This window comes from Nylanderia fulva, unplaced genomic scaffold (genome assembly GCF_048542155.1).
Source record: "Nylanderia fulva isolate GAGA-0341 unplaced genomic scaffold, ASM4854215v1 Scaffold20, whole genome shotgun sequence".
In the NCBI taxonomy this organism is placed as follows: Eukaryota; Metazoa; Arthropoda; class Insecta; order Hymenoptera; family Formicidae; genus Nylanderia; species Nylanderia fulva.
In genome coordinates this window covers 478,761-491,816 of record NW_028190264.1, presented here as the reverse complement: position 1 = coordinate 491,816, position 13,056 = coordinate 478,761, and the positions used below count along the sequence as shown (strand labels likewise).

At 33.5% G+C, this 13,056-nt stretch overlaps 1 protein-coding gene across 6 annotated transcripts in view; it reads right to left on the bottom strand.

The window, feature by feature from the left end:
* Positions 1-13,056, bottom strand: part of LOC114944082 (uncharacterized) — a 118,620-nt gene that overhangs the window by 4,053 nt on the left and 101,511 nt on the right. For all 6 annotated transcript variants that reach the window (XM_085482281.1, XM_085482280.1, XM_085482282.1 and 3 more), the window contains 4 exons: positions 5,477-5,715; positions 4,531-5,068; positions 2,682-4,194; positions 514-1,269 (listed from right to left, as the gene is read on the bottom strand). In XM_085482281.1, the coding sequence (XP_085338407.1) occupies positions 514-1,269; positions 2,682-4,194; positions 4,531-5,068; positions 5,477-5,715 (3,046 nt within the window). The remainder of the gene's footprint in view (positions 1-513; positions 1,270-2,681; positions 4,195-4,530; positions 5,069-5,476; positions 5,716-13,056) is intronic.

The window sequence follows — 13,056 nt, the reverse complement described above, 5'->3', positions numbered from 1 at the left end:
ATATTTGGGCATCTTAATGGCTTAATATTATCGGACTGTGGACAGTTTTGAGGAAGAGTGAGAAGCGGATTTCCTCCTTCAACATCTCTAGGATAATTAACGGATGGAAGAATGAGACAGCATTGCACTGGAAAGGGGACAAGTGGTGACCCAACATTTAATTAATGAACAGGTATAAATATGCCTCTTTCAAAAGTGTTCACATTATTTTGTCTACCCCCTGTATATCATATTCGATATTTTATATTATATATTATATATGATATAATATAATAAAATATTCAATTTACCATACGAAAAATATTAATGTTTATGTAAGTTTTGAGATCTTGCGAATAATTTATTAAAGGCAAAATATTTTTTTTATCACATTTAATATTATTTATATAATATAAAATATTAAATATGATATGTAATATTATGTATATCATATTTTATAATATATAATATTTAATATTACATATATCATATATTCAATATTTTATATTATATATGATAAAATATTCAATTTACCATCCATCGCTGTCCTGGGCGTTGACATCGCAGCCGAATTCGACGAGAAACTTGACGATCTCGAGGTGACCGGCGCATATAGCGTTGTGAAGAGCCGTGATACCCTCGTCGTTGGCGGAGCTTGGATTGGCAACCTCCTTCGCGGTCTTCTTCACAAGCTCGAGCTCTCCCTCGAGACTAGCGTCGAGTAAAAGCGCCAATGGATCGAACGACACCCTCCTGGATAGATTGACCTTGCCACTTCCGCTTCCTGTCGTGCTCGACGACTTGAGATTTCCCTTCTTCCTCCTCATTACCTCCGATATCTTGCCTCCGTCAATTTCCACCTCGCCGCCCAGTTCCGAATCTGTCTTCATCTTCGTCGGCTTATCCTCGATGTTGATGACATTCAAGGCATCGATGATATCCGCCTCTTCCAATCTCTCGCCCTCGCCGATGTCGTCGGCTATAACGCTCTTGCAATTGTCCGTAGTGTCTATAGTTTGTTGTTGATGTTGCTGCTGTTGTTCGGTCTGCATAAGATCCGCCGGGATTTCCGTTTCCGGGAACAGGAAGGCCGGGGGCATTTCAATTCGTCGATTTATCGACACGTGAACATTGGATTTGTATCTCAGCCTGGGCTGCTCCGAGATCGGTGCCTTCTTCAGAGTCAGCGGCCGAGCCTTGATGATTTGATGACTTGCCAGCTGCGTCTCCGTGGGAGATTCCGGCGGTTCCGACGTGGGAATCGGCGGTATATCCTCGTCCTTATCCGACCTGTACACGAGATTTGCCAAATTAAAAATTATCATTACACAGATTTTGACAGCGATAGTTCTAATCAAAGAAATTGACGAATAATCATCTTATTTTCATCCTATTAAGTAGTATCGATTCAAAGAATTCATTGAAATCATTTGAAATAATTATACATAACGAATCTATAATAATTTCTGATCTGTCAGAAGCGACCGAGGATAGAATCGATGTGAGATAATAAAATATAAGTGATCGAATTGCACGCGATTAATCATATCCGAGACTTACAATTTTGGAGTCACCGTAATGAAAGGGAAACCGAGTACAATTTGCAATGCTGAAATCCCATTCAAGAGTTTTCGAATCCGAAGCGAGCGTGTCGAATCGTCGGTCAGCGGCATGCGAAACCGCAAAGGGCATAAATAAAGGTCGCGATCCGAACCAGTTGTCGCTCAATCTGTCTATCAGAGGAGCTCGACCATCCAATAGACGGATATTACAGTTACTAATGGCCGCGTAATTGAGGATCGTTCCGCAATTGATCGAAATCGTTGACTCTGAATGTTGATCCAGCCTAGTGTATCACTGTGTGCTGTGCATCGACTTCGGAGAACTCATGAACACTGAAGAGAGAAGGATGGCCTATCCGCGCCGTCGTCTCCGCGGACACAGAGAGCGATTCTATTTCGGTGTCTATTATTCGAGAGAGTGAGAGAGGTTTCGATTCACTCGCCAAATCGATCGCGAACTAATTAACATTTATAATTAACCCGGTAATCGTTTTGTCATTCCGCAGTTTGAGTCCGCGCGAATCGCTCGCTGATGAATTTCTCGACGACCTCGTAACTCTCTTGAGGAGGAGTGTGAAGGGCAGGATTTATCAAACTTGTCACGCGCCTGCCTAAACTATAACATGAATGAGAAGTTTCTTTCGCACAGATACATATAGTACAAAATGTTTCACCGGATGATAAAAGAAAAATAACGAAAGTTGTTAAAATGTTTTAATTAAAAGTGAATAATGTATAAACACGCGAAACTTTTGTATTATGAAATATCTAAAATTCTACAGCACTTTGTTTAATTAATCGGATGTTAAAAAGGTGGAATCAACGTTTTTCATTAAATTTTTCAAGAAGCCTCTTTCGAATGTATCTCATTATTATATCATATAATTATTATACAACAAGCAATCGATACGTTTTAATTGAAGAGAGAAATTTAATATAGAAATAATGAAAGTTTCATAATTTTTCAAGTCTATTATATATCCTTCTAATCCTTTAATTCTTTGCCGATCAAATTAACATCGAATGAATTCTTAGTCTTCTTAAAAATACAAATTTAAGGCAGCTTGGAAAAGTGTTTCAATCATAAAAAAAAAAAAAAAAAAAATTCCCATTCTTTAATTGAAAATCAAGCGTACAAACCTCGAATTGAGATTCGCGTTGGTCATCTTGCACTCGTTGATGCCTTCGGATGACGGCACATCGATCTTCTCATGATGAGTCAGTCTCGGCGGTGGATTCGGCTTGCTCGGTTTTGGCGGCAGTGCCGGCTTTGTCTTATCCTCCATTCGCGGCTCATTGAAATTCTTCCTCTCGCCGCCGTCGCTGCTCTTGTTCGTCGGCCTATTGTCAAACTCGTACGGCGTTTTCGCGGGAACCTCGAACTTGGCGATTACGTGATCGACCACATGCTTCGTCGTGGAATTCTGCTCGTACTTGCTCCGCTCCACCGCCTCGAATTTGCTCTGACCGCCGCCGCTCTCGTACTTGCTCGGCTCCGTTTTATACTGATTGGTGTTCGAGGGCTCGTGCTTAAACGTCGGATTATGATCGTACTTGATCGGCAATCTCCCTTCGTGCTGCTGTTGCTGTTCGTGTTTGCTATACTGTTGCGAATTCTGGCAACCGGACTCGTACTTAACGCTGTGCAGATGCTGCTCGTGCTTCGCCTGATCATGCTTACCGCTCTGTTGCTGAGACTCGTATTTGCTCGTGAGATTCTGGTCGTACCTATTCTGTTGTTGCTGCTGTTCGTGCTTATTGTTAGATGGTAATGCGTGTTCGAACTTATCCTGACCCTTGCCCGGCTCGAACTTGACCTTCTGACTGTTCAAGACCTGGTTCTGATCCTGATTCTGTACGAGATCGTTAGAATTCGATACCTGCGAGGATTGGTTGTACTTTTGGGAGGAGTTGCCGAAGGTGCCGTGAAAACCGGCGAGATTCGAATTCTGAACCTGATAGACGGCTGCTGGCTGATTGGGATACTGTTGTTGTTGTTGCTGCTGTTGCTGGACAGCAGAGTAACCGTGTCTATAATTCGCTTCTTGATTCCCGACGCCAGATTGTAGCTGCGTGGTCGCTGCTGCTTGCTGCTGATTGTTGCTGATGTAGTTCTGCGCCGAGTTGTTGTTGTTGTTGTTGTTGTGTCCGCGACCTAGTAGACTCAAAGTTTGCGGCATCACCGGATGAATCTTGGTCGAGGAAGTCTGATAGATCTGCGACTTGACGGAAAAACTCGGCGCCACGCTCGACACCGGTTTCTGATGTCCGCCTACGGTCTGCTGTAGATTCCGATGCGAGTTCTGCGCGGCTTGCGCGATCGACGGGACGGTCACACCGACGACATTCGACGTCGTCGATGCGCCGCCGATGCTGGTCACATTGTGTTGCTTCTGCTGGGCATTGTTGTTTTGGTGTTGCTGTGTCTGCTGTTGCTGCTGGTGGCTCTGATGAAGACGAAGACCTTGCGACAGATTGTCCGGACTGAAGTTATGCGCGTTACTGATGAGATTGTTGCTATTGTTGTTGTTGTTGTTGTTGTTATTGTTATTATTGTAGGCGCAACTCGATTGAATCGCGGGTTGATTGCCGAGATTTTGATTGTGCTGCTGCTGCTGTTGCTGCTGATTGCTTCCTAGTAATTGAGATTGCCCTAAACATTTTAGGCAAAAATTAATTCACAAGCACTTATAAAGAAAATAATCTTTGCAATAAATAATTTATTTATGTATATCTCAATCAATTTTAATATTATAAATAATTGTTCAATATGTACGCGCGTGCTCTGTGTTAATGTATATATTCTGAAATTTACATAATTAAGTAGATCCTGCATTATCATGGAAAATGCGATGTAAAACAATTAGATCCAATTAATCTAAACTATTCCAAAATTATGCGCTTTCTTTAGATAAAAATCGCTTAGAAGGTTACAGCTCGACTCGTTTCCACTCCACAACATCTTTGCTGAAATGTAAAAAGCGCTCACCCTGAATGTGCGACTGCGACTGACTGTGAACGATTTGGTGTCCGTATTGCTGAAAGGTCGGCCGCTGTCCCAACTGGGAGGCGCTCGCCGAGTGTTGTATCTTGTTTTTGTTCACGTCGTCCTCTATGGTCTTGAAGTTCACCGTGAACTTGGTGTTGTACGGCAGTGTCTGGTACTTGGGATCGTTTTTGTTCAGATTGAAATCATTGTCGTTCGGTATATGCGAGTACGGCTCGATCGCGGCAATGTTGCCGGTCGGTCTCAGCTTGCCGCCGCTGTTGAAGCCGTCGAGCTTCGTGTCCGGGAAGCCTGCGTTGTTGGCGCCGCCGACGACGCCGCGTCCTCCACCTCCACCTCCACTTCCGTTAGGACCCAGCTGATGCGCCAACCGCTGGTTTAACGCTCTCTTGCGCTGAAGACGACTCTGCAGCTGAGCTATTCGCGCGTCTATCGATGCCATCTCGGCCTGCCGTTGTGCCAGAGCCTGACGTTGCTGGGACACCACCTGGTTTTGCTGCTCGTTCATCTTGTTGCGATACTGCGCGAACATTATTTTCAATCAATATGCATTCATCGACATAAGATCAACAGTTGTTGTAATTATAAATTACAGGAGGAAAATAATGAGTTTGTTAAACAAAACAAACCATCCTTTTGTATCGGAAAGGATGACAGGATTATACACGGAAAATAAATGCGTCAAGCAGATTACATATTTTATTCATGGAACGTATAGCGGAAAAGTAAAAGATCTCTTTTTAACGAGCCCTCGACATTTATGTTTTACCAATTAAACTTTCTACATCCATTTCTCCGAGAGCTCCGCTCGTTCATAACTGGAACGCGTATTTTATGGTTGATTAGGGTCGAAATTGGGGCAGATACGATGATATTCCCGTAGCGAGAGCGGCTCTCCAGAGACGGGGAATCGATGGCGGGAGCTTACCATAAGCTCTCTCCTGAGTTTCTCCAGTTCGGCGCTGGCCGGGGTGGCCAGGTGTCCGTTGCCGGTGGCACCCGCGAGACCGCCTCCGACGTTCCCGGCGCTTCCACCACCGGCGGGGGCATTCTGACGACCCCGGAGTTCCTCCAGCTGCCGCGTCAGCTCCTCGACCTTCGCCACCGCCAGCGAGAGTTCCTTCTCCTTCTCATTGAACAGGGCCCGGATGCAGTCCAGATCGGAGGCTGCGGAAAAACAAAGTAAATTAAAAATAATAGATATTAATTAAGAATGAAGGATGTATATTTTGTGAAGAATAACACATTTTTATTTCTTGTTTTTTTCTTTTTAATTGCAAGAAATATTACCCAGCGATTTCACCCATCTGATTTTATATACTGAATAATATAGCGTCTATTTTTTTAATTAAATACACGATTAATCAGATAATAAAATTAATTCATTATTTAAAATTAATAATAATAATAATTCATAATTATTTTAAAACACTAATAAACAATGATTAATAAAATAAATTATAATTCATTATTAATTTACATATACTATCAAAATAAAATTTATAATCGATAATTAAATAAATAAATTTAATGAAAAATAAATAATTAAAATAAAAATTACAGCTGACAAAAACGCGTAAAATAAATAAATAAATAAAATACACGAGGCAATTATATAAAAAAATTTTTTTTTCCAATTTTAAAAATATTAGTTTTGTCGTGGAATCATAATACGGCTAGACATATAGAATGTATCGAATATTGTGCAGAAATGTTGGAACGAACGAGTACCCCTTTTACGCGCGTTCAGCCTTTGACATTCAATATCATAAATTGATGTCCTCGGGGTATACACCCTGTCTGCGCCCAACGTTTACGTGCCAGGAGGATGACGTCGTATTAACAGGCGCATTAATCATCGTCGGGTGACCTCCCCGAGAGCGACGTATATATATGTATATACTTTCCTGAATTCCGTCGACGTATCTTAAGCGTCTCGTTCTCGTATCAGATGATTCGCCGTATCAGATTAGAAAGTTATTATACGCGCGCGATGGACCGCTAAACCGACCACATATTGCTACACGGAACTCCGTATTGGCCGGTGCAGAGCGATCTGCTCTGACCTAGAATTCCATTATCGAATTCTGGATTGGTACCCGCTCTCGTATCGCCGAGTCCTGGTCTAATCTGTCCAAGAACAACACTCTTTATTACGGTCCTTCATTATGTCGCAACCGCGCGAAACTGTCCATTAATATACGAGACTCTCCGAGGACACGTTCTCACTCTCGCCGAATCGAAAACGATCGGTATATTTAGAATTGCCATGTATTGCAATTAATTATAGTTGAATTTATGATCAATTTAACAGACGTCCCAAACGGGCCATAGACATTTTTGTGTTAATTTATATAATATAGATATGTTAAATGGGGAGAGACACAAATATTGTGTTAATATTTTAACACAAAATACATGCAAAACTTCAAATAATTTAAAATAAATTTTGTTTTAAAACATTAATAAAAAAATTAATAAAAAAATTATTAAAAATAATTAACAAAATAAATTATAATTTATTCTTAATTTATATATCTCACTCTCACCGAATCGAAAACGATCGGAGAATTGCCATGCATTGAAATTAATTATAGTTGAATTTATGATCAATTTAACAGACGTCCCAAACGGGCCATAGACATTTTTGTGTTAATTTATATAATATAGATATGTTAAATGGGGAGAGACACAAATATTGTGTTAATATTTTAACACAAAATACATGCAAAACTTCAAATAATTTAAAATAAATTTTGTTTTTAACATTAACAAAAAAATTATTAAAAATAATTAAAATAAATTATAATTTATTCTTAATTTATATATCTCACTCTCGCCGAATCGAAAACGATCGGTATATTTAGAATTGCCATGTATTGCAATTAATTATAGTTGAATTTATGATCAATTTAACAGATGTCCCAAACAGACATTTTTGTGTTAATTTATATAATATAGATATGTTAAATGGGAAGAGACACAAATATTGTGTTAATATTTTAACACAAAATACATGGAAAACTTCAAATAATTTAAAATAAATTTTGTTTTTAACATTAACAAAAAAATTATTAAAAATGATTAACAAAATAAATTATAATTTATTCTTAATTTATATATCCCACTCTCACCGAATCGAAAACGATCGGAGAATTGCCATGCATTGAAATTAATTATAGTTGAATTTATGATCAATTTAACAGACGTCCCAAACGGGCCACAGACATTTTTGTGTTAATTTATATAATATAGATATGTTAAATGGGGAGAGACACAAATATTGTGTTAATATTTTAACACAAAATACATGCAAAACTTCAAATAATTTAAAATAAATTTTGTTTTAAAACATTAATAAAAAAATTATTAAAAATGATTAACAAAATAAATTATAATTTATTCTTAATTTATATACTATCAAAATAAAATTAATTAATAATTAAATAAATAGATTTAATAAATAATAAGTAATTAAATAATTAAAATAAAAATTATAGATAACAAACACGTAAAATAAAATACACAAGGCAATTATATAAAAATTTTAAATATAGTGAAAAATTAACATAGTTTTAAAATGTAAAAATTAATTTAGATTTTATTATTCCCACTTATATTATAAAATAAAAAATCAACATTTTTTCCTGTAAATTTTAACAGATTAATCTTGCAACTAATAAAGAACATATTTATTGTGTAAAATTAAAAATAGATGCACATTGTGTTATTTTTAGATCTTTTAATAATTTTTAGTTGTTTTAATAATTTTATATTATATAGATGTGTTAAATATTTAACAAAAAATTTTAACGGAGATCGTTTTTAACAAGAAAACAAATTTTTCTACAGTGATTCTTTAAGAATGCAAAAAATAGTTAAAATAAAAAAAAAATTAAGTGATTGATGAAATGTGGCTCCCATTGATTAATTATAGAAGTAATTAATAATCTTAGTTAAGACGAGTAATTAATTAGGAAAGATATTTAGAGAAAAAAATTCGCCTTGCAATTTTTTATTTCCTATCGAAATATAGTTGATGAATTTTCATGATCCCAAAGATAAATTATCTTTGCTAAAATTTAAACTATTTTTTCGAATTAAAATTGTTCGCAAAAATTAGAAAAAGAATCGATCGAAGAATATATATTAAAATTTCTTCGCCAATACTGCGTTGAAAACGATACCGCAATTTCAGACTGTGAATTAAAAAGTCAGTCGGTTTTCACGCGTCGCGAATAAATGATTTGGCTTAGCTTTTTTCCCTCGTGTTGTTTATCGCAGTGCGTTAAAATCATCGGTATGCAGATCGGCACTTTTGCCAATTGGCATGCATCGATCCGCACGTGTTCATTTATATGGCAATAAATTTGTGAATCGATTAAAAGCAACACGTAAACGTGGCGTTAAAAAAAAGAGGAAAAGACGAAAAAACTCTTGGCATATTCATAAAATCTGTGTAGAGAAAATTATGACATACATATAAAAAATATATACCTATATACAGGGTGTCCCATTTTAATGTCCCACCCCAAATAAGTTTTTTATTTTTGATTGTAGAAAAAATGTTTCAGACAAAAATTGTATGGTTTCGAGAAGGACATAAGGTGGTGCCATTAGTTTGACCTTGAATAATTACTTAAAGATCACCTTGAGGTGAGGAAACCTTGTCTTATAACTCAAAAAGTACTTGAGATAAAAATGTTTCATTATAGTGTTTTGGAAAACTCTCGATGTCAGCTACAAGAATATGTAATGAAAAGTAGGTGGTTCCATTTAAGAAATTAAAGGTGACCTTTACATGACCCTCAAGCAACTATTCAAGGTCAAACTAATGGCACCATCTTATGTCCTTCTCGAAACTATACAACTTTTGTCTAAAACATTTTTTTCTACAATCAAAAATAAAAAATTTATTTGGATATATATATATATAAGTTTACCAATTAATTTATTAAATTAAATATTTAATTTAATAAAATAATAGAATAAATAAAATTTCAAAACATTTTTGAAAAATGTGGCTTTAACTTTTGAATAATATTATGATATGTAGTCAGAGTTTTATTTATGTTAAAAAAAAAAATATATATATATATATAAATGCGGTTTCACTTAGAATGTCTATTATGACTGCTAAGCGATTTTGTAGGTATTTTGCGTATAAAAGGAATAAAGGATAAAAGGGTCAAGGGTTGATTCCTTCCGCGTAGTTTAACTTTGACCGTAGTTGAATTAAATTTAGAACCAATTTCACCAACGCCGATTAACTTTAACAGTCTATCTCGTGTCTGTCTTTCTACCTGCAGGGAGAATTCGAAAAAAAGTATTGAAAACAATAGAGAAGTGCAGTTGAAAACTTAATGAATTTTAGCGAAAATTTTGATGTTAAACGAACCGATTAATCATCATCCGAAAAAATCTCATCAGTTACACTTAATTGACATTTATTATTCTCCTGTTCTATCTCGATTTTAGGGAAAAAAGCGGAGAACTCTTCGCTTCCTCGACCAAATATTGATCGCGCTTGTCATATATATTTCCACATGAAAATATAACAAAAAAAGTGCATATGAATACAAGTGTATTTCCACAAAGATGTATTTCATTACTGAAAGCAGAACAAATTAAACAATACAAAACGAATCAGTCAACCGTTCAGTTTCCAGCAAAAACACTCCAAGTAATTGAACTATATACATATATGTGTTAGTTTTAATATGCATTTGAGAGGGAGAAGGAGAGAAAATCGATGGAAAAATACGAGAGAAAGAGAGAGAGCTTTCGTATGAAAGCCAATCGTTTTGCCAGTCTTTCCAAACTCAAATATCTCTCATTATGCATGCCACTTGAGCATATATACACATAAAGTCTGCGAAGCGAATATATTTTCGCAGAAAGTATCGAGGAGCCTTCAACTTTTTGGTTGAACGTTCCTTGAATTTCGTTTCCCAAGAATGTCAGTCTATTCAGAGGCAATTTTGCAACCACAAATGCCTTCTGAGCAGTGCTTGCTGTTATTTAAATCAAATTATCTAGATAAAATTTTGCCGTCATCTTATCTTTATATACACAGTAGAAAAATTGGTGTTTTCTTGTTAAAAACGGTCCCCGTTTAAATTTTAAAAATTTAACACAAAAATTGTGTTAAATTAACATATTACTGTTTTGTTAATTGAACTTAAATGTTAAATTATTAAAACAACAACAAAAAATGTAAAAATGATACAATGTGCATCTATTTTTAGTTCTACACAATAAATATGTTCTGCTTTATTAATGACAATATTTATCTGTTATATTTATAGAAAAAATGTTGATTTTCTATTTTATAGTATAAGTGAGGATGATAAAATCTAAATTAATTTTTACATTAAAACTATGTTAATTTTGCACAAAATTTATTTTACATTATTTAAAGTTTTGCATTTATTTTGTGTGAAAACATTAACACAATATTTGTGTCTCCATTTAATATATCCATATTATGTTAAATTAGTGTGTAGATAATAAATATACAGGTATGTATTATCTGTATATCTGCATCCTAGATGAAAAAGAGTTTTCTAGAATAATATTCAGATATAATTTCGTTTAGAGTCACAGCACACAAAAATACTTAAGTAGCAGAACTTTCAGAAGTAAACGATAAAAACTTATATATAAATAAAAATATATTCAAATTTTTTATATCCCTTTCTTATAATTTATATTTTTTTATAACTATGTTTATATAAGCGGTCTTGAAAATAATATTATCTTAAAGTTATCTAGATGAATCGTCATGTATAATTTTATCTTCCATCTAAATATATTTAAAATAAAATAATCTTCATTTTATCTAATTATAAGATTAATTCTCTCACATATTTTCATATCATCTTTTTTTAGCTAATCTGCCCTGAAAAAAATTAAATTAATAAATATTTATTTTAGTACTGTCTAATAAATCATTTATTTGAAACAAATATTTTATCTATTTCGAAAATATTTTTCTTATATCAAATAAATGATTTATCAGGCAGTATTGAAATAAATATTTATTCGAGTTCAATAATTTTTTTTAGTGTAGCTTTAAATAAAAGCTTTATCTGCCTAATTTTAAGATCATCTAAGAATTCTGAGAGTCCTTTTGTACCGGAAATGGAACTCATCTTTTTTTCCTTATGCCTGTGCATATGTCGTCCCCCTTTCACAATCTTCTTAATTTAAATAACAGATTCTTCACACCTAATTTGGGGAATCGACTCTTACTCTTGTCAGTGAAAATATCGGGAAAACATAAAAGCTGTTTTTTTTTCGCACACCTTCGCTGGATACTATCCTTTATTTTCGAATATCATTGCACGTTTTATCCGTTCTCATTAAAGTTTCATTAGATGAATATACATAATGAAGTGCAAATTGTATACCTTGTCCTCTCTTTCTTTCTTATCTTATTTGCGATGCAAATGCGCGAATAAATAACTGTAATATATAAGGACGAAAATAGCAATGTAAATCAAAACAAAATATCTCGAAAATGCACCTTAGTTTTGCATTTCACAAAAAATTATGATCATTATTTCACAATTGAACGTACTCGATTAAAAACCTATTTTGTTTCCTACATACAATATAAATACAAATATACACATTGATTAAAGAGTACAAAAATGTCGATGCAAAAAATATGCTACGAACGTAGTAATTGCTTTATTTGCGACTGCTAATTAAGAAACGATAACAAAGAGAGCGAAATGAATTAACGTTTCGGCATAAACGGTCCGAATGACATTGTCGCAACAATAGCATGAAAATTTAAAAATTCGCGAAAGCTTTCCATTTTCCAAGAATGAATTTCACGATTCGTTTCATTTTTTTTTTACCTTTATATACTGAAAAAAATTAACTTGACCTTTCAATTAAATGACTATTTTGTTAATTAAACATCTATATATATATATATATATATATATATATATTTAAATTCAAATATACGGTTGTTAGATTTATTATATATATTATATGTAATATATAATATATTATATAATATAATATATATTTAAAAAATATGTACTATATAATATGTTCTATAATATATGTAATATATTATAGAATATATTATATAGTATATTATATTTTTTAAATATATATTATATTATATATAATACATTATATATTATATTTAATATAATATACATTAAATGTAATATATTATATAATATATTATATTTAATTTATATTATATATTATATATAATATATATTTAATATATGTATATCTAATGTATGTTATATTATATATATTATATTAAATATTATATTACATTATATTAAATATAGTATATTATAATATATTTATATTATATATAATATATATTTAATATATGTATATCTAATGTATGTTATATTATATATATTATATTAAGTATTATATAATGTTATATTAAATATAATATATTATAATATTTAATATATTAAAAATCTAATCTAATACAATAAATTTAAATATTTTCAGATGTTCAAT